The 18,564-nt window shown below is 44.7% G+C and overlaps 1 protein-coding gene and 1 pseudogene across 1 annotated transcript in view; one reads left to right on the top strand and one right to left on the bottom strand.

Annotated features, from left to right (window-relative positions):
- LOC124775236 (ABC transporter G family member 14) overlaps positions 1-18,564 on the top strand; it is a 78,241-nt gene that overhangs the window by 15,016 nt on the left and 44,661 nt on the right. Inside the window, exons 3-4 of the mRNA XM_047250074.1 lie at positions 4,056-4,161; positions 15,591-15,691. Of these exons, the coding sequence (XP_047106030.1) occupies positions 4,056-4,161; positions 15,591-15,691 (207 nt within the window). The remainder of the gene's footprint in view (positions 1-4,055; positions 4,162-15,590; positions 15,692-18,564) is intronic.
- LOC124778228 lies at positions 1,483-1,600 on the bottom strand (annotated as a pseudogene).

Genomic DNA, 18,564 nt, shown 5'->3' with positions numbered 1-18,564 from the left:
CTCACGAAATTCCAATCACCAACTTTCTCCTCCGAATGCGAAAATATTTTGTTGACATCGACCTACATAGGGAGAAACGATCACCAAGATAAAATAAGGGAAACCAGATTTCGTACGGAAAGATATAGGTGTTCGTACTTCCCGCGCGCTGTACGCGATTGGAATAATAGAGAATTGTGAAGGTGGTTCGATGAACCCTCCGCCAGGCACTTAAATGTGATTTGCAGAGTTTCCATGTAGATGTAGTATGTAAAACAGGACATTTTGTACTTACTTTGTATGTGATATATATAGCACGGGAGACATTGTAATCGTAATTAGCTAGTGGATAAACCATAAAATATGATTGTCTTTACGATAGAGTACTGACAGTGAAACATTTTCCTCCCTTTAGCCTTCTGGGGTTAATAACAACATGTAATAAATCGATCAGTCCGCACTGGTCACTGGAAACTGATAAAAAATTTTAGCACCTCTTAACACGCAACCAAATTTACCAATGGTTCAAATGGCTCTGAGCACTATGAGGCTTAACTTCTGAGGTCATCAGTCACCAAGACTTAGGTTAGTTAGGATTAAGTAGTTCTAAGGCCATCACACACATCCACGTCCGAGGCAGGATTCGAACCTGCGACCGTAGCGGTCCCGTGGTTCCGGACTGAAGCGCCTAGAGCCGCTCGGCCACAGCGGTCGGCACAAATTTACATTCACAGAGGCATGTCACGTGATAAATAACGGTATTTAATCTAACAACAGTTCCGTTACTCTAGGTAGGCGAGGGAAGAATTAGCAGATACCGGCTGATAGTACCTGATCGAAGCACTCCCCCGTAGGCGTACGCTAAACACATTTACTTGCGAGTCTCGCAGTAAGGTTCCTTGTCCAACAAGCCGGAACTGCCCACACAACGCCAGCGTGCCACACGTTCCAACATGGAAAGACTGTACTCCGACCGACACGACACGGACCTGTCTCACTGTTGACGGCGGCTGACGCTTGCACACGTCCCTTGTCAACAAGACTGCTCGGCTCACAGCCAAGTCGCCCCGCCCCAGCACCTCCTGGAGCCCCAGCACCTCTTTCCGCCAGAAAGAGCAAAGACCGCTCTGTCCCGAGGACTGTCATCCGCGTTTCATCGAACTTTGTTATATGCTGTTCTTGGCCAGAAATGAAGATGTGAGTAGTGGGAGCTCTAGATGGCCAAGACTTGAAAAGAAAAAAAATAGCATTTTTGGCGCAAGTTGGGCGATCCATTAGCCATTTATATTCGCACACTTCCTAGGCATCGATTGGCGCAATGGAAGGGGTAAACTTGGCCGCCGTGTCATCCTCAGACCACAGGCGTCACCGGATGCGGATATGGAGGGGCATGTGGTCAGCACACCGCTCTCCCGGCAGTATGTCAGTTTCAGAGACCGGACCCACTACTTCTCAGTTAAGCAGCTCCTCAGTTTGCCTCACAAGGGCTGAGTGCACCCCGCTTGCCAACAGCGCTCGGCAGACCGGATGGTCACCCATCCAAGTGCTAGCTCAGCCCGACAGCGCTTAACTTCGGTGATCTGACGGGAACCGCTGTTACCACTGCAGCAAGGCCGTTGGCCGCAATGGAAGGGGTACAGAGCGGTAATCCGCGAGTCGTTGGTTCTAGCCTCTGAGTGGAAACTTTATTATTTTCAGTTCTTACGTTACGTAACACTGCAAATAAACAGATTATGTTCAATATTTTGTTGTTGTGTTGTTGTGGTCTTCAGTCCTGAGACTGGTTTGATGCAGCTCTCCATGCTACTCTATCCTGTGCAAGCTTTTTCATCTCCCAGTACCTACTGCAACCTACATCCTTCTGAATCTGCTTAGTGTATTCATCTCTTGGTCTCCCTCTACGATTTTTACCCTCCACGCTGCCCTCCAATACTAAATTGGTGATCCCTTGATGCCTCAGAACATGTCCTACCAACCGATCCCTTCTTCTGGTCAAGTTGTGCCACAAACTTCTCTTCTCCCCAATCCTATTCAATACTTCCTCATTAGTTATGTGATCTACCCATCTAATCTTCAGCATTCTTCTGTAGCACCACATTTCGAAAGCTTCTATTCTCTTCTTGTCCAAACTATTTATCGTCCATGTTTCACTTCCATACATGGCTACACTCCATACGAATACTTTCAGAAATGACTTCCTGACACTTAAATCAATACTGGATGTTAACAAATTTCTCTTCTTCAGAAACGCTTTCCTTGCCATTGCCAGCCTACATTTTATATCCTCTCTACTTCGACCATCATCAGTTATTTTGCTCCCCAAATAGCAAAACTCCTTTACTACTTTAAGTGCCTCATTTCCTAATCTAATTCCCTCAGCATCACCCGACTTAATTCGACTACATTCCATTATCCTCGTTTTGCTTTTGTTGATGTTCATCTTATATCCTCCTTTCAAGACACTGTCCATTCCGTTCAACTGCTCTTCCAAGTCCTTTGCTGTCTCTGACAGAATTACAATGTCATCGGCGAACCTCAAAGTTTTTATTTCTTCTCCATGAATTTTAATACCTACTCCGAATTTTTCTTTTGTTTCCTTTACTGCTTGCTCAATATACAGATTGAACAACATCGGGGAGAGGCTACAACCCTGTCTTACTCCCTTCCCAACCACTGCTTCCCTTTCATGTCCCTCGACTCTTATAACTGCCATCTGGTTTCTGTACAAATTGTAAATAGCCTTTCGCTCCCTGTATTTTACCCCTGCCACCTTTAGAATTTGAAAGAGAGTATTCCAGTCAACATTGTCAAAAGCTTTCTCTAAGTCTACAAATGCTAGAAACGTAGGTTTTCCTTTCCTTAATCTTTCTTCTAAGATAAGTCAATATTTTGTATTCATTAATATTTTCATAACATGATAAAAAAGGCCGAAGGAAAATTTAAGATTGTGAATGAACTTCCAGGAAGGGACTGTGAGACGTACATGAGGACTTCGTATATAAAATTAGGTACTATTATAATTTTACGGTTGACAATATACACATGATGGGGTGATATTCATCGCTGCAGATGCCGCATTTTTACAATTACATGGCTTTTTCAAAGTTTTTAATCGAAAACAAACATGAAACTTCCTGGCAGGTTAAAACTGTGTGCCGGACCGAGACTCGAACTCGGGACCTTTGCCTCCTTTCTTTCAGGAGTGCTAGTTCTGTAAGGTTGGCAGGAGAGCTTCTGTAAAGTTTGGAAGGTAGGAGACGAGATACTGGCAGAAGTAAAGCTGTGAGAACGGGTCGTGAGTCGTGCTTGAGTAGCTCAGTGGTAGAGCACCTGCCCGCGAAAGGCAAAGGGTCCCGAGTTCGAGTCTCGGTCCGGCACACAGTTTTAATCTGCCGGGAAGTTTCATATCAGCGCACACTCCGTTGCAGAGTGAAACTCTCATTCTGAAAACAAACATGGTTTACATTCATAAAAGGTTCCCTCTCGTTACACAGTTTGGCAGTAAACCATGCGTAACGTCTCATTTCGCCAAATATTGGTGAGGATTGTTGATGATGTACGATGGAATGTATTTACATGCGGCCTTCTGGGGATGACATTTATTTTTCCTTTCTCGACGAAATAACACTAGTTTTGAAGCTTTCACATTACATTCTTTGCTGACGATAAAAACAGACGTCGCAGGTTTGTAGTAGCGGCTACTCTAATACTTAACTACGCCAATTCTTCTTTATCTTGAAAAATTTCGTCGTACAAGTATGGACTGGTTTGTCCTGTCCACGAATTAGTGCCATCGTTTCCTTGCACAACTGATACATTGAAAGTAATGAGGGTTATTTCCGGTACTGAATCCGTCCTCAAACTGCCCCGGCCAACAGCTATTGTCTCTGAAATTCGCAGGACATGGGACAGCACATCAGTAGCGTTTACACTTTAGCAATCGACTGCACGACTCGTTGAATTCGAAGAATTTCCGTAAATCACTTAATACTAAAGCGATGTGCAGTCCCTAATACTATCTGCATCGGTGCAAGTGGTTTCTGCAGCAGGTTTTCATCGTCAGGTGTTTGTTTCAGTTCACGGCGCGGCTGCGACTGCCGGACAGCCTGACGGACGCGCAGAAGATGCTCTACGTGGACCACATCCTCGAGGTGCTTGACCTCACCAGCTGCCAGGACACCAGTGAGTATCCCTGAGATGTGGCCGAGGCATCTGGTGTACTGCCAACAAAGTCAGTCCAGCGTTCAGGACGTACTCCAACATTCAATATTACATGGTGAAATTAAGTAGTCATTCTTAACCTGCCGCAGCTTGTGGGCTATTGGCTATGTTGCTGCCTCTGGATCACGCGGTTGTGGGTTAGATTCGCGTCCTGGTTGGGGATTTTCACTGCCCTGGGATTGGGTGTTTGTGTTGTCCGCATCATTTCATCATCATTCGTGACAGTTGTTAGATTGGACTGTGTAAAAATTGGGACTTTGTACGGGCGCTGATGGCCGCGCAGTTCAGCGCCCTACAAACCGATTATTATTATTATTATTATTATTATTATTATTACTACTACTATTAACCTGAAGCTATACAATCCCACCATCAAATGAAATAACACACTGAATTGATAAGGATTCACGGTATTTGTTCATTGTGATGTTTACTATAATCCCACACACGTTATCAGGCGAAGTTGTGAACAACTGCGGTTACAGGGGACATAATCTAGGTCAGTTGCTTCACATATGCCCTTGAATCTGACTGTCTGCTGAATGTTGTTTATATTGGTTCGTCATCGCATTCGAATCAAGTTTGACTAGAGCCCCCCTCCCCCCCCCCCCTGCCCATACCTTCCTGAAAGCCATACAGCCATTGACTGGATTTTGAGCAGTTTGTGATAATTCATTGTGTTACATAATGGGTGTTCGGAAATTCCCGTTATAAACGTGGAGGACTTGTAGAGAGATGGAGATGAGTACTAGTTGCTAGGGCTGTTGATAAAATATCAATGTGGTGGTGGTGGTGGTGGGTGGTGGTGGTGGGTGGTGGTGGTGGTGGTGGTGTGTGGGGGGGGGGGATATTTCTTCACCTATATACCAATATCGAAATGGCAATATCGAGTGCCGATATTTTTATTTTATATTAATTTTTTCGTTACTTTAGCTAAATTTTTAAAGTTGTTCCTTTGATGTTGTGGTGGACCATAATTTTACTTGCACTGTGTGAAGGACTTACTATTTCCTGAGCTTTCATCATGCCTAGTCTCTCCCTTTGATAGTGTGAAGCAAGTATAAGTGCACAAAGTAGTAGTTAAATTGCCCTGGCGGGTGACTATGTCAATGGAATAAGATGATTTCCGATGTGAAGAAATAGCATACCTGTTGCGTTAATAAACATTTTTCACGCAACTAGGGTGCTATTTCTTCACATAAGCGTTCTAAAAAAAAAAAAAAGTTGCAGAAAATGAAACGGAAAACTAAATGACAAGACTAGTCACTAGGTGGGCGGAGACGTGTGAGAGTAAATGCTGACGAAATCGGCCCTCGGCGCTACCAGCAGAAATTGCAGCTTTTAACTTTAGGACATTTTGACACTACAATTGCTAGGTCGCTGGTGTTTGCAGTAACGAAACAGGGAAGTCGACATAAAGTGTTCCGGACAACTCCGTTGTGTGTCGAAACCGAACGATGGACTCAAAGGAGATGTTTTATTGTGCCACTTACATGCAGTGTGCAAAGTGTTTATCGCCAAGCGTGAACAAGCATAGTTTTCCTTTCAGTTCTTTCTCCAAGGGGGTTAAGCAGGCTGACAGCTTGCTGATGTGAGAAATATCTAATAATAAATCAGTACTTAAATATACAGCTCTAAAGCCGGCAGTATATTTAAAATGTGCAACCGATATTTTTATAGGCCGGTACGTCGATACTGCATCGAGGACCGACAACATTTTTAAAAATATTAACAGTCTTAGTGAGTACATAATATTTTGAATAGGATCCCATGTCCGGAAACCAACCGTTTCCGTGCTACAACCATTTGGAAACTACCGTCGACCACTAAACTATACAATATTTCACAGTTTTAATACATTTGTAGAAAATGTGGCAATGCTGGAAAGAACAACACCCTTAAGGATTGTGTTCAGTGGCACATGTGTATAATATTTACATACAACGGAGTGCAGTGTTATATATACTCTCATGCTCATAAATTAAGAATAATTGCAGAATGTGGTGCCACACATCGTGGCACTACACAAAAGTGGCGCTAATAGCATAGGCACATAGGGAACACACGCGACACAGATCTGGAAGTCCACGGTATTGGTGATAAGTTGAGAAAACCGTCCCGAAACACATGTGCTACAAAACGCCACTGTTTCCTTCGCATGTACCCCGACATCAATATGGGATATGATCACCATGCACACGTACACAGGCCGCACAATGGGTTGACATACTCTGGATCAGGTGGTCGAGCAGCTGCTGGGGTATAGCCTCCCATTCTTGCACCAGCGCCTGTCGGAGCTCCTGAAGTGTCGTAGGGGTTTGAAGGCATGCAGCGATACGTCGTCCGAGAGCATCCCAGATGTGCTGGATGGGGCTTAGGTCTGGAGAACAGGCAGGCCACTCCATTCGCCTGATATCTTCTGTTTCAAGGTACTCCTCCACGATGGCAGCTCGGTGGGGCCGTGCGTTATCATGCATAAGGAGGAAGGTGGGACCCACTGCACCCCTGGAAAGACGGACATAGTGGTGCAGAATGACGTCCCGATACATCTGACCTGCTACAGTTCCTCTGTCAAAGACATGCAGAGGTGTACGTGCACCAATCATAATCCCACCCCCACCATCAAACCACGACCTCCATACAGGTCCCTTTCAAGGACATTAAGGGGCTTGTATCTGGTTCCTGGTTCATGCCAGATGAAAACCCGGCGAGAATCGCTGTTCAGACTATACCTAGACTCGTCCGTGAACATAACCTGGGACCACTGTTCCAATGACCATGTATTGTGTTCTTGACACCAGGCTTGGGCTCTCCTGTGGCCAGGGGTCAGTGGAATGCACCTTGCAGATTTCCGAGCGAATAAACCATATCTGTTCAGTCGTCTGTAGAATGTGTGTCTGGAGACAACTGTTCCAATGGCTGCGGTAAGATCCCTAGCAAGGCTACCTGCAATACTCCGTGGCCGTCTGCGGGCACTGATGGCGAGATATCGGTCTTCTTGTGGTGTTGTACACTGTGGACGTCCCGTACTGTAGCGCCTGGACACGTTTCTGTCTGTCTGAATCGTTGCCATAATCTTGAGATCACACTTTGTGGCACACGGAGGGCCCGTGCTACGAGCTGCTGTGATTGACCAGCCTCCAGTCGCCCTAGTATTCTACCTCTCATAACGTCATCATTATGTGTTCTTTGAGCCATTTTTCAACACACAGTGACCATTAGCACGTCTGAAAACGTCTCCACACTTCCTCGCTGCACCGTACTCTGACATGCACCCACACACCTCTTCGTATGTGGATAGCTGCCAGCGCCACCGTGCGACGACTACATGTCAAATGTATCGCATGGTCATGCCCCGAAGTGATTTAAACCCGCAAACCGCCCACCAGAGTGTTGTTATACCATGTATCAGCATTAGCCGTGATTTATGAGCATGAGTGTATGTTGCACTTGCTGTATCATCAGGACCCATTGAGAACTGTCTGCTTGCAGCATGATTAAGATTACGTATGACTCTGGCCAGGCTACTGCGACACCACCAAGCAGTACTGCTCTGATGTCGTTAGAGGTGACTGGAGATTGGAATGGCGGTCTGTTATCTTCAGTGATGAGAAGTTACGTTCTGTCCGCATTGCCACCAGAGCAGGGCTACACTGTATCGGTGAGCCCTTTCGGGCACCGTGTGCTCTGATTTGTGTTTGAGTTGGTCTGAATTGTCATATTCTAGAATGACGAACTACCTGTTACCTCACTTATCAGTGAAATGAGCTTCTCGTTGACAGTGTTACATTTTTTTTTCCGGCAGTGTAATTAACAAAGTACGAAGGATTATACATAATTTTTGAAAAAGCGAAAATTGCGAAAGACACTAAGTGCGGATATTACAACATCGCGAGCAGTAACGACACAAAACGACTGTGTTTTGGGGAGAAAATAGAAACAAAGACCTGGTCGGGAATAGGTGACGTCCTGGAGCAGCTAAGGGTGTGGCCCGTGTTTGTGGCGGGGCTGCCGTGTAGGAGGGGAGGTGTGACGGTTGCGAGGCGGTCGTAAAAGACACGCCCGTAACGGCTGGCAGCCAGCAACAGGACACGCCGCGGTCTCAGACGGCTGCCAGGGTAATACAAGCCAGACCGGGCGTGACCGCTGCTCTCTGCAGGAGCTCGCGCTTAAACTGTGTCACACTCCATTCCGTCCATTCCATTCTGACCGAGCATATGAACCTAACATAAAGACTAGACCTGCCACCTTATCCATCCCTTCGTTAGATTTTTTAAAGCTTTACTGGCTTTCGGGGGACTTCATTCAGGTACCTACAACTGTAATACACCCGAAGAACATTTATTATGATACATGACAGGTAAATACATAGTTACACAGGTTTGTGCAAAAAAAAAAAAACCCGGCCCCGAGTACTACTACACTGCTCATTGTCGCCCTCCCCCCCCCCCCCCCCCCCCAATTGTCAACTTGTTTCGAAGCTGTTGCGACTACGTTTTGTATTGTCGATACCAAAGCCGCAGCGACTTGGTTAAGACGTGCGAAATAAATATCTCAGCGAGATGTTCTTCTTCAAGAAAGGATCGCAATAGTGGAGGCGTATGTGTGTACCGGTTTATTCAAGGAAACGGGAGAAATTTTTTGCAAAGATATTTCCTGTCGTTTCCACACCAGCAAAGAACAGTATACAGGATCTGTTGACAAAGTGGCGTACTACAGGATTACTTGCAAACGTAAAAAGAACAGTATAGACCGGTACATTCTTGCATCTGCTGTGATCTTAGATATTACAACACGAATGACCCAGAGTCCAAAGAAGTTGGCACGTAAATTATCGCAACCACGTTAGGGGTGAACCCCACAAAATGTGTGTCAAAGAACTGGTGGAGGAAAATAGGTAAAACGTGTGAATTACTCTACGTGACTATGTCAAACAATTGAAAGTGTAACCCTTGGATCCGCTGCTGTATTTCACGAGTGATGAAGCCTGGTTCCATCTAACAGACACGTGAACTCCAAGAACACCAGATACTAGTCAACAAACAAAATAAATAAATAAGGAACCTCTTCAAGGGTGAAAAAATAGGAGCGTGGTGTGCCGTGTCAGCGGGTCGGATTGTGGGACTGTTCTTTTTTTTTCTTAGTAAAAACTGCCGTGCATTTGGGAATCTGGGGAATTTTAGGCGCAGTTGACCCCGATGAACGTACGTACACGTACGCTATCTTTCAACATATTCGGGCGACCTTTCACACCCCATGCGTGTCACTCTTAGGAATTCATGAAAGATCAACAGAAGAAAGACTTTAAGCAAAGAACTGGCTTCCGCATTCGGCGGAACTAACCAGTCGTGACTTTTATCTGGCGGGGAGGGGGGGGGGGCACAGTGTAAAGGGGGAAGTTTATGCAAATAACCGAATTCTTAATGAAATTTTGAGAACTGATGCAGCGGAGTTGCGCAAAGTGTATATTAACATGTTGGGGGCTCGCGCAAAAGTGCATTGACGCACAAGGAGGTCATTTTCAACTCCGAATGTAATGTAATGTAAACGGTGAGACGAATTCAGGAAATGTAGACACTTGCGTTAGCTTGTTTGTTGTTTCTTTATTATCTAATTATTGCATATCTATCAACTTGTTGTTTCTGCTCTGAGATGAGCAGGTTGGATGTTTAAAGAACTTTAGGACGACTTCTGTCCAGGGAAGTAGTATACTCCTTGCTCTTCTTCTTTCCTTGCTTCATTTTGTAATTTCAGCTTACTTTCTGTTTTCTTTGTCTCCTGGGTGGATCATCCTTCACTGTTTTGGAACTGTTCATTTTCACCACGTCTACAGTATTTAAACTTTCATCAACATTTTCCTCCTCGAGCATTTTTAAGTGTCTCAATTTTTAATCTGACATCCATTCCATCATTAAAAGTAATCGCTGCATCGCGAATCTGTATTTGCACAATTATTCTTCCAAAAAAGCTGAGTTTTGAACAGAAAGAGTAATTAGCGTTTCGATTGAATCTACCTACACACTTTTTTATTTCTTCAAAAAATTAAATGTCTACTACAAGTCACACAACAGTATTTGCTGTAGGCCTTCATTGAAGACTTTAGTGTGTGGTTATGAATATCAGCATTCCCAGAAAATTACTATGTCTGTATCCATGAAAGCATACCTTCTCCGTTCTGTACGATGCTTCGAGCTATCTTATTTCCAAATACAAAAGAATCGCCTCTGAAATCATGCTAAAACAGCTATAGAAAGCAGTCACCACATTTAGTAACGCACAAAAATTCAGGCATCAAACAGTTCTCTTAAGAATAATTGAAGCTCTGAGCTATGCCTAACAAGTATGAAAAACTTGCAGTACCATCCTGCGACACAAAAATATGAGAAATACATGTCGAAGTAAAACTGACATAAAAGTAAGTTAGGAGCTAATGGATGAAGTGGGCGTGGAATGTTCGAATGTTACACGCGCACCAACATACATATATTCCCCCATAACTCGGCAACTAATGAAGATTGTGTTGTTGACGTAGCTAAAGCTGAAGGAACGATGAAATTTTTTTGAACAAATTTTGAAAATTGCGGTTTTTGAGCCCAGGTAACTGTATCTACTGGCTTAAATGCACACACCTGTATGTGCTCGTCGGTGATTGTCTGTCGTTTTTGTGATTGTAGCCTGCACATCGCATTTCCGACCAACGATTGTTTAGAAAACGTTGCTTGCTTCGTTGTCCCCTAGCCTCCTATGGCGTTGTCAACTTTTCTCCACTCTGGCGTATTTACTCGATAGGTTTCTGTTCTTTGGCCATTATAAAGTGTTCAGTTACAAATGGAACGTGTTATGGATACGACACACAGTCTCAGATATCTGTCTGCCCTATCCTGCAGATTGTTCATGTTCGAGGAGGGAAATTGCGGAATGTCTCACTTCCGTGCGACACTCTTCACCCGAGTTTCGTCTCTAGTGAACACTCGCCCGTCCACGGCAATTTGCTGGGCCCCATTCCCTTTCCTGAAGGTCATGTTTGCAATAGGCAGTAACAACAGTGTACAGTAAATATCAGAGGGGTTGGCGCTTGTGACGGAGGGTCTCAGCCGACTCTACGGCAGCGCCTGTCAAACGTTGCCCGCACGTCATAGCTGCTCTGCAGGTTGTCTGCCTGCCCCTGCACACTTGTGCATTCGGCTCAGGGGACTAGCAGCGCCAAAAAGGAACGTCTGGAGACGCGCCCGCGGTCTGCGGCCGAGTCTTAAAACTGTGGACGGGCGCTGCTAACAACGCAAATCTGCACTCGCCACTCCTCTGGTCCCGCCTCCGTTAAACGCTTACTGCGGACGACGCTGTCTGCACAGTACAAGGCAAACGTTTTTTTACTTCTCTCACAAATATCACATACCTTACTCCTAACAAGAGGTAGTCGCGGGGTCTTTTATGGGGCTCGGGAGCGGATTGAATTGTGATGCAGTTTAAAGCGCCAGGCACCTCTCCATACAGCCGTTCATCCTGTTGGGCTTTCGTAAAGGAGGTTCAGTCCTCTGAAAGTGAGCAAGATCAATTGAAAGACGTCAGCTGTAGTGGTGAAATAGCAGAGTGTACTGCTTTAAAGATGATTTTCAGCTCAAAGGCCAACTTTTGTCTTCCAGTGAGACTTAGAACCTAACATGAATTTTTAGTTATTAAGAAAAATCTAGTGTTCAAAAAGATTTGAGCTTTTCACCTCTAAAGAAGATTCTCAAAGCCTTTCGAAGAAACAGTCCATATATTATTATTTTTTGATGTTCTTAATCCTAAAAAGCTATTACTTTATTATTGCTCTGCTTTCACATTTAATAAGAGCTAAGGACTGCCTTCATGATGTTGATTACTAAATAAGCTGGTGCATACAACTTGACATAACTATCGCATGATGTGTGTCTACCAAATAACAAACACTAAGTGATCAAAAGTATCCGGATACCCCCAAAAAACATAAGTTTTTCATATTAATTGCATTGTGCTGCCATCTACTGCCAGGTATTCCAAATCAGCGACCTCAGTAGTCATTAGATATCGTGAAAGAGCAGAATGGGGAGCTCCGCGGAACTCACGGACTTGGAACGTGCCCACGTGTTTGGGTGTCATTTGTGTCATATGTCTGTACGCGAGATTTCCACACTCCTAAATATCCCTAGGTCCACCGTTTCCGATGTGATAGTGAAGTGGAAACGTGAAAGGACACGTACAGCACAAAAGCGTACAGGCCGACCTAGTCTGTTGACTCACAGACCACCGACAGTTGAAGAGGGTCGTAATGTGTAATAGGCAGACATCCATCCAGACCATCACACAGGAATTCCAAACTGCATCAGAATCCACTGCAAGTACTAGGACAGTTAGGCGGAAAGTGAGAAAACTTGGATTCATGGTCGAGCGTCTGCTCATAAGCCACACATCACGCCAGTGAACGCCAAACGATGGTTCTAGAGGGAGCTATAGAGGGTAAAAGCCGTAGAGGAAAATAGAGACTGGAATCAACCCATCAACTAATTAAGAACATACGAGGGGCATTTGGAAAGTCCGTGCAAAAATAAAAACTACTTATGTGTTTGGGGTAAACCTTCTTTATTTTTCGACAGTCTAAAAAACACTTATACAGTTTGTCCAACGCTGTTCTAATTTGTTGACCCTTCCGAATAATAGGAATTGTCCAAGTCTGCAAAATAGCAATTAGTTGCTGCAGTCCCCTCCTCGTTTGAATAAAATCTTTGCCCTGCCAGCCATTTCGTCAAATTTGGGAACAAATAGTAGTCCGGGGGAGCCAAGTCTGGAGAACAGGGGGGGGGGGGGGGAGATGTAAAACGAGTTGGAATCCTATTTCCAATAACTGAGGTGTGTTGGTGCATTGTCGTGCTGGAAAAGCAGTTTTTTGTGGTCCAATCGCTGACGTTTTTCTTGCATCTCGGTTTTCAAACAGTCCAATAATGATGAATAATATGCACCTGTAATAGTTTTACCCTTTTCCAGATAGTCGATGAGGATTATCCCTTGCGAGTCCCAAAAGACAGTCGCCATAACCTTTCCCGCCAAAGGAATGGTCTTCGCCTTTTTTGGTGCAGATTCTCCCTTGGTAACCCGTTGTTTAGATTGTTCTTTGGTCTCAGGAGTATAGTAATGTATCCACGTCTCATCCACAGTGACGAAACGACGCTGAAAGTCCTGCAGATTCTTCCTGAACAGCTGCAAGCCCTCCTTGCAACACGTCACACGATTCCGTTTTTGGTCAAGCCTGAGCAATCGCGGAACCCATCTTGCGGATAGCTTTCTCATGTCCAAATGTTTATGCAAAATATTATGAACCCAATCATTCGAGATGCCCACAGCACTAGCAATCTCACACACCTTAACCCTTCTGTCATCCATCACCATATCCTGGATTTTATCAATGATTTCTGGAGTCGTAACCTCCACAGGGCTTCCAGAACGTTCAGCATCACTTGTGCCCATATGGCCACTCCGAAAATTTTGAAACCACTTATAAACTGTTCTAACCGAAGGTGCAGAGTCACCGTTATGTTTATCAAGCTTCTCTTTATTCTCCTGAGGCGTTTTGCCTTTCGTAAAGTAATGTTTAATCACCACACGAAATTCTTTTTCGTCCATTTTTTTGACAATCACTCGACTTCCTTAATTCACACGAATGCCAAACACAAAGAAATAGACCAATATGGCTGAAACTTGGTGTGCGTTGTTTCCAAAGATGCTACTAACTAAAAATCACCTTGATACGCACCGGTGGTGCCATCTCTCGGACTTTGCACGGACTTTTCAAACGCCCCTCGTAGGTTGCAAGTGCTACTTCGAAATGAAACGGTTGGCGCAGGAGTGGAATCAATGTGGGCCGCATCTAACCAGTCAGAAGACCGATGACAAAAAAAGGCAATGCTGTCCGTCTCCTCCAACACCGACGGGTCCGCCTCTCGTGATATTAAGTGGTCAATTATGCATTACACGGGGTGTAGACATACTTTTGATCAGATAGTATAGACTTGCCTTCGGTTCGGTGCAGCATCCTTCAGCTGGGTGGAGGTAAAGTTTTTAAGCAGTCTGCGCAACTCTGTGGGCTCGTGTGCACTAGAAGGGACGTGTCAGTGGGCGCTATAGCTCACAGTTCACCTGCGGTGCCCCCGCCCCCGCCCTCTTGCCGGTGCCGCGTGCCGGGTCGCCTCGCGGCCGCGTCCCCCGCTAACAGCCGTGGGCCGCGCCGCCGCCCACGCGCGCTCCTGCCGGCCCTTCGCGTCGCGTCGTTTATTTGCCGCCGCCGCCGCCGCCGCCGGCTGACGCAGCATCTTCTGCCGCCGGCGGACGGAGTGCTGCCGGCTTTTGCTCTCTTTGGCTTATTAGCTGCTGGCCAGAGTCGATGACACTCCACGGGGGGCACTGTCCGACCGACACACCTCGACTACCGTACGCCTCGCCTTCCCACACCCGTCCACTGCCCGGCGAGGGTCAAATTTGCCTTCTGGGCTGATTCTCGGCAACAGCTTACACGTAACAGCCAGCACACTTAGCTTTGTTCAAATGTGTGTGAAATCTTATGGGATTGAACTGCTAAGGTCTTCAGTCCCTAAGCTTACACACCACTTAACCTAAATTATCATAAGGACAAACACACACACACACACACACACACACACACACACACACACACCCATGCCCGAGGGAGGACTCGAACCTCCGCCGGGACCAGCCGCACAGTCTGACTGCAGCGCCTTGGACCGCTCGGCTAATCCCGCGCGGCGATTTTCCAAATTCTTCGCGATCTCGTAACAGGATTACAATATCACCAGGAAACCTAAGGTTTTATTTCTTCTGCCTGAACTTTTATCCCATTTGCCAAGTTTCTCCTTGTTTTCCTTTATTTCTTGCTCAACGGTCAGACTGAATAACATCGGGAATATAACGTTACTTTAAATCCAGCATGTGAAAGTTGCTGAATTGGACGGGTTACTCCTGTAACTTAAATATCAGATCTGAAGATGGTTCTGAATAAACCGAAACCGGTCATATGAATAATAAAAAAATTTGCAATCGAGACGGATTTAAAGTAACATTATAAAATCACTGATTGCTGTTATCCCATAAGACATTGTCTGTTTTTGCAAACATCGGGAATAGGCTACAATCACGACTCACTCTCTTCTGAACTACTGACAACTTCGACTTCATGGCCCTCAGTTCTTATAACTGCGGGTTAAGTCCCTGAACAAATTGTAGAAAAGCTTTCGCTCCCTTTTGTTTTGTCCCTGCTACCTTCAGAATTTGGAGGAGTAAATTGCAGACAGGTTCAAGTAGTGTAGATGCTGCTGTCGTCTGCCGTGATACCAGGTGTGGCGTGTTGTGTGTGTTGGCAGTTATCGGCGACTACCTGAAGAGAGGCCTGTCCGGCGGGGAGAAGAAGCGGGCCAACATCGCGTGCGAGCTGCTCACCAACCCGTCGCTGATGCTGCTCGACGTAAGTACCAAGTCTGCCGCCAGGCTGCTCCCTGCCGCCCTCGCAAACGGGTACACACACAAATGTAACCTCCAAACACCGACCAGGCGCATCGAGCAACAAGTGAAGAGAGAAATAAAAATAAACTCAGTTGGGCAACAGATTACTAACAAGGGCACATTCTCAAATGTCAATAAATGATCGTGACGGAACTTGGCCGGTGTGTAGAGGGGGCAGAATAATGCGATACTTTTTGCTCGTCCCCAGTTACTCTTTTAAGGAGTAAAACGCACCTCCGAAGGTAATTTGGCATATTAGATTTGGAGGGAATATCTTTGAAACGATGGTACTCAAAACATGTTTTTCACATTAAATTTGATGTGTATTTAACGTTCTTGGAAATTGTAAAATCAAATTTTGTAATAATTTCAAATTTTGCTAAATACCCCACCATCAGTAATTAATTTTGAAAAATGAAAACTTTTTGTAGAATGTCATTAAAAAAGCGTTAAAGCTTCATGCATCCCTGTGTAATAAGCTGTACACTATATGCTGTCACAGTATTTTCAACATACCTAATTAAAATACCCAAATATTCATTATTAGACTAGTTACTTATATCATTTGTTTGTTTTATGTTTTAAATTATTTTTCTTTTTACATTATTTTTTGTTTTTCTTTTAGTTTACCGTTTCGGATGTGTATTTTGTTAATTGAACATAGTGAGAAACTCATTATTATGGCATAAAATCATTATAATAATAATAAAAGTAATAATCAGTAAATTAATGCTTAAAACATAACGTTTTCTTACACCATGCACATAAAATGAACGAAAGTTTTTTCACATAATATACACGATAGAGAACACAATATAAAACAAAATTTAGCAGGATTTCAAGTCGTTCCTGGTGACACACTTAATACGCTGATTCGTATCTGACGTATTTAAGTACAATGGTAAGCCTTTGCGAAGAGAATTCATCATGTACATGTGACTGCAGCTTGATTGTATTGTTTCTCAAGTGGAGACTGACATATTCATTCAACAGAACTAGATCTGGAAACCTTCTCACGAAGTTCTCCCAGAATCGAAAGACGTATACGTATCACGATTGTTTTATTATGAAGTCGTATCTCCTGAACCACATGGCGTACAATGATATAATTTTGCGGTGCATTCAGTGGTATATGTGAATCCTGTGTACAAAATGTACTGCTAATAGAGCTGGAAACAAACAAGTAACGTCAAGCCTGATGGTGCAGAAAAGGTTTGAAATCATGTTTAAAGTTCGTTGGAAGTCACTAACAGCTCTCACACTCAAATACTGCAAGAATATAGTCTGGATAATGTGCACATCGTGGCTAATCAACACATATACACAGTTTCTAACTTTAATACCTGCCTTATTGCGCACGTCTTTAGCATAAGACTGTACCCTTTAATGAGAATATTATGAAAGTGATTGAAATTTCTAAATTCAGTCAGTAATGTAAAATACTGAAAATCAAATTTTCGTTGCCCCTTGAAGGCGTTTGGCAGACTGTCTGAAATTGAGACTAGGTGACCGTTTTTGCCGTAATGATACAGATGGGTCTGAGAATACTCAGTCGAAACCGGGTATCCAATAAAATAAAAAAGTGAGCAAGCGGTGTTCGTCTTTCTGTATAACGAAAGTCGTCACGGTGTCGTTTGGAATTGTCTTCTGTTACGACTAAAGTGTAGCACAAGGAAGAGAACAAAACGTTGTAACATATTCGTGTAAGATATCTGGTAATACACTCGTGCTCAGAAAGAACAGAACACCTTGAACGACTAGAGATAGAAAGTTCATATTAACAGGACATGAACATTAGTGTGTTCTGTAGAAATGATTATCATTTGAACCACGTCGGCCCGCAGATAATGTCAACATCGATATCGCGGCGCAACACCATCTATCGGTAAAATCGGGTGGTCGCTATAAACGGAAGGTAATGGATCAGCGTGACTTGAGCAGACGTCCAGGATGCTTCGCAGACGTATGCGCGAATTGTAGCGTCAAATCAATTACTTTGAAGGACGGCGCATTATTGGCATGAGAGAATGTGATGCATCCATCCGCGAAACAGCTGCTTGTGTGGGACGAAGTGTTTTGGCAGTGCAACGGGTGTCCCCCTACCTTTTGACGAGCATGCAGAAATATGCTAGACGGCAATGGTGTATGGAACAACGTCACTGGAGACAGGAGTAGGATCAGATAGCGTTTTCGGACGAATCCAGGTTCTGTTTATTTGAAAACGATGGCCGCATTTTGTTTCGCCACAGCCAGGGGGAGCACCATCACAGTGACTGCATTCGCAGACGACATCCAGCGCTAACTCGAAGTCTTATGAAGCATGGTGCTATTAGTTACGACAACAAATCATCGTTGGTGCTTGTCCAGGGGACTGTGACCTACGTGAACGACGTCCTGCCAGCAGTAGCCATACCCTTTCTGCAAAACACCCCAGACGCCACTTTCCAGCGAGACAATGCACGACCACATTTTGTTGCACGAAGACGTGCCTTCTTGGTGTCACAGGATGTCAGCCTTTTGCCCTGGTCCACCAGATAACCCGACTTGTTGCCAATCGATGGGATACGATGAAACGACGGGTTCATTGCTGTGACCCAATGCCGACCACCAAAGCAGCATGGAGAGATGTGCCACAGAACGCCATTCGCGCCTTACACGTGCCGATTTCATCATGCATGGAAAAAGTTATCAGGGCCCATGGCGTCCCCTGTGCCTACTAGGCAACAGGTCACATGCTGAACTGAACTGAGGTGACTGGGACGCTAATCATTTCTGGAGAACATACTAATGTACATGCCGTGTGAATATGGAAGTCCTATCTCCAGTAGTTCAGGG

The sequence above is a fragment of the Schistocerca piceifrons genome, chromosome 2 (genome assembly GCF_021461385.2).
Source record: "Schistocerca piceifrons isolate TAMUIC-IGC-003096 chromosome 2, iqSchPice1.1, whole genome shotgun sequence".
Taxonomy (NCBI): Eukaryota; Metazoa; Arthropoda; class Insecta; order Orthoptera; family Acrididae; genus Schistocerca; species Schistocerca piceifrons.
Note: the sequence above shows the minus strand (reverse complement) of the source record. Positions and strands in the feature narration are given on the sequence as shown.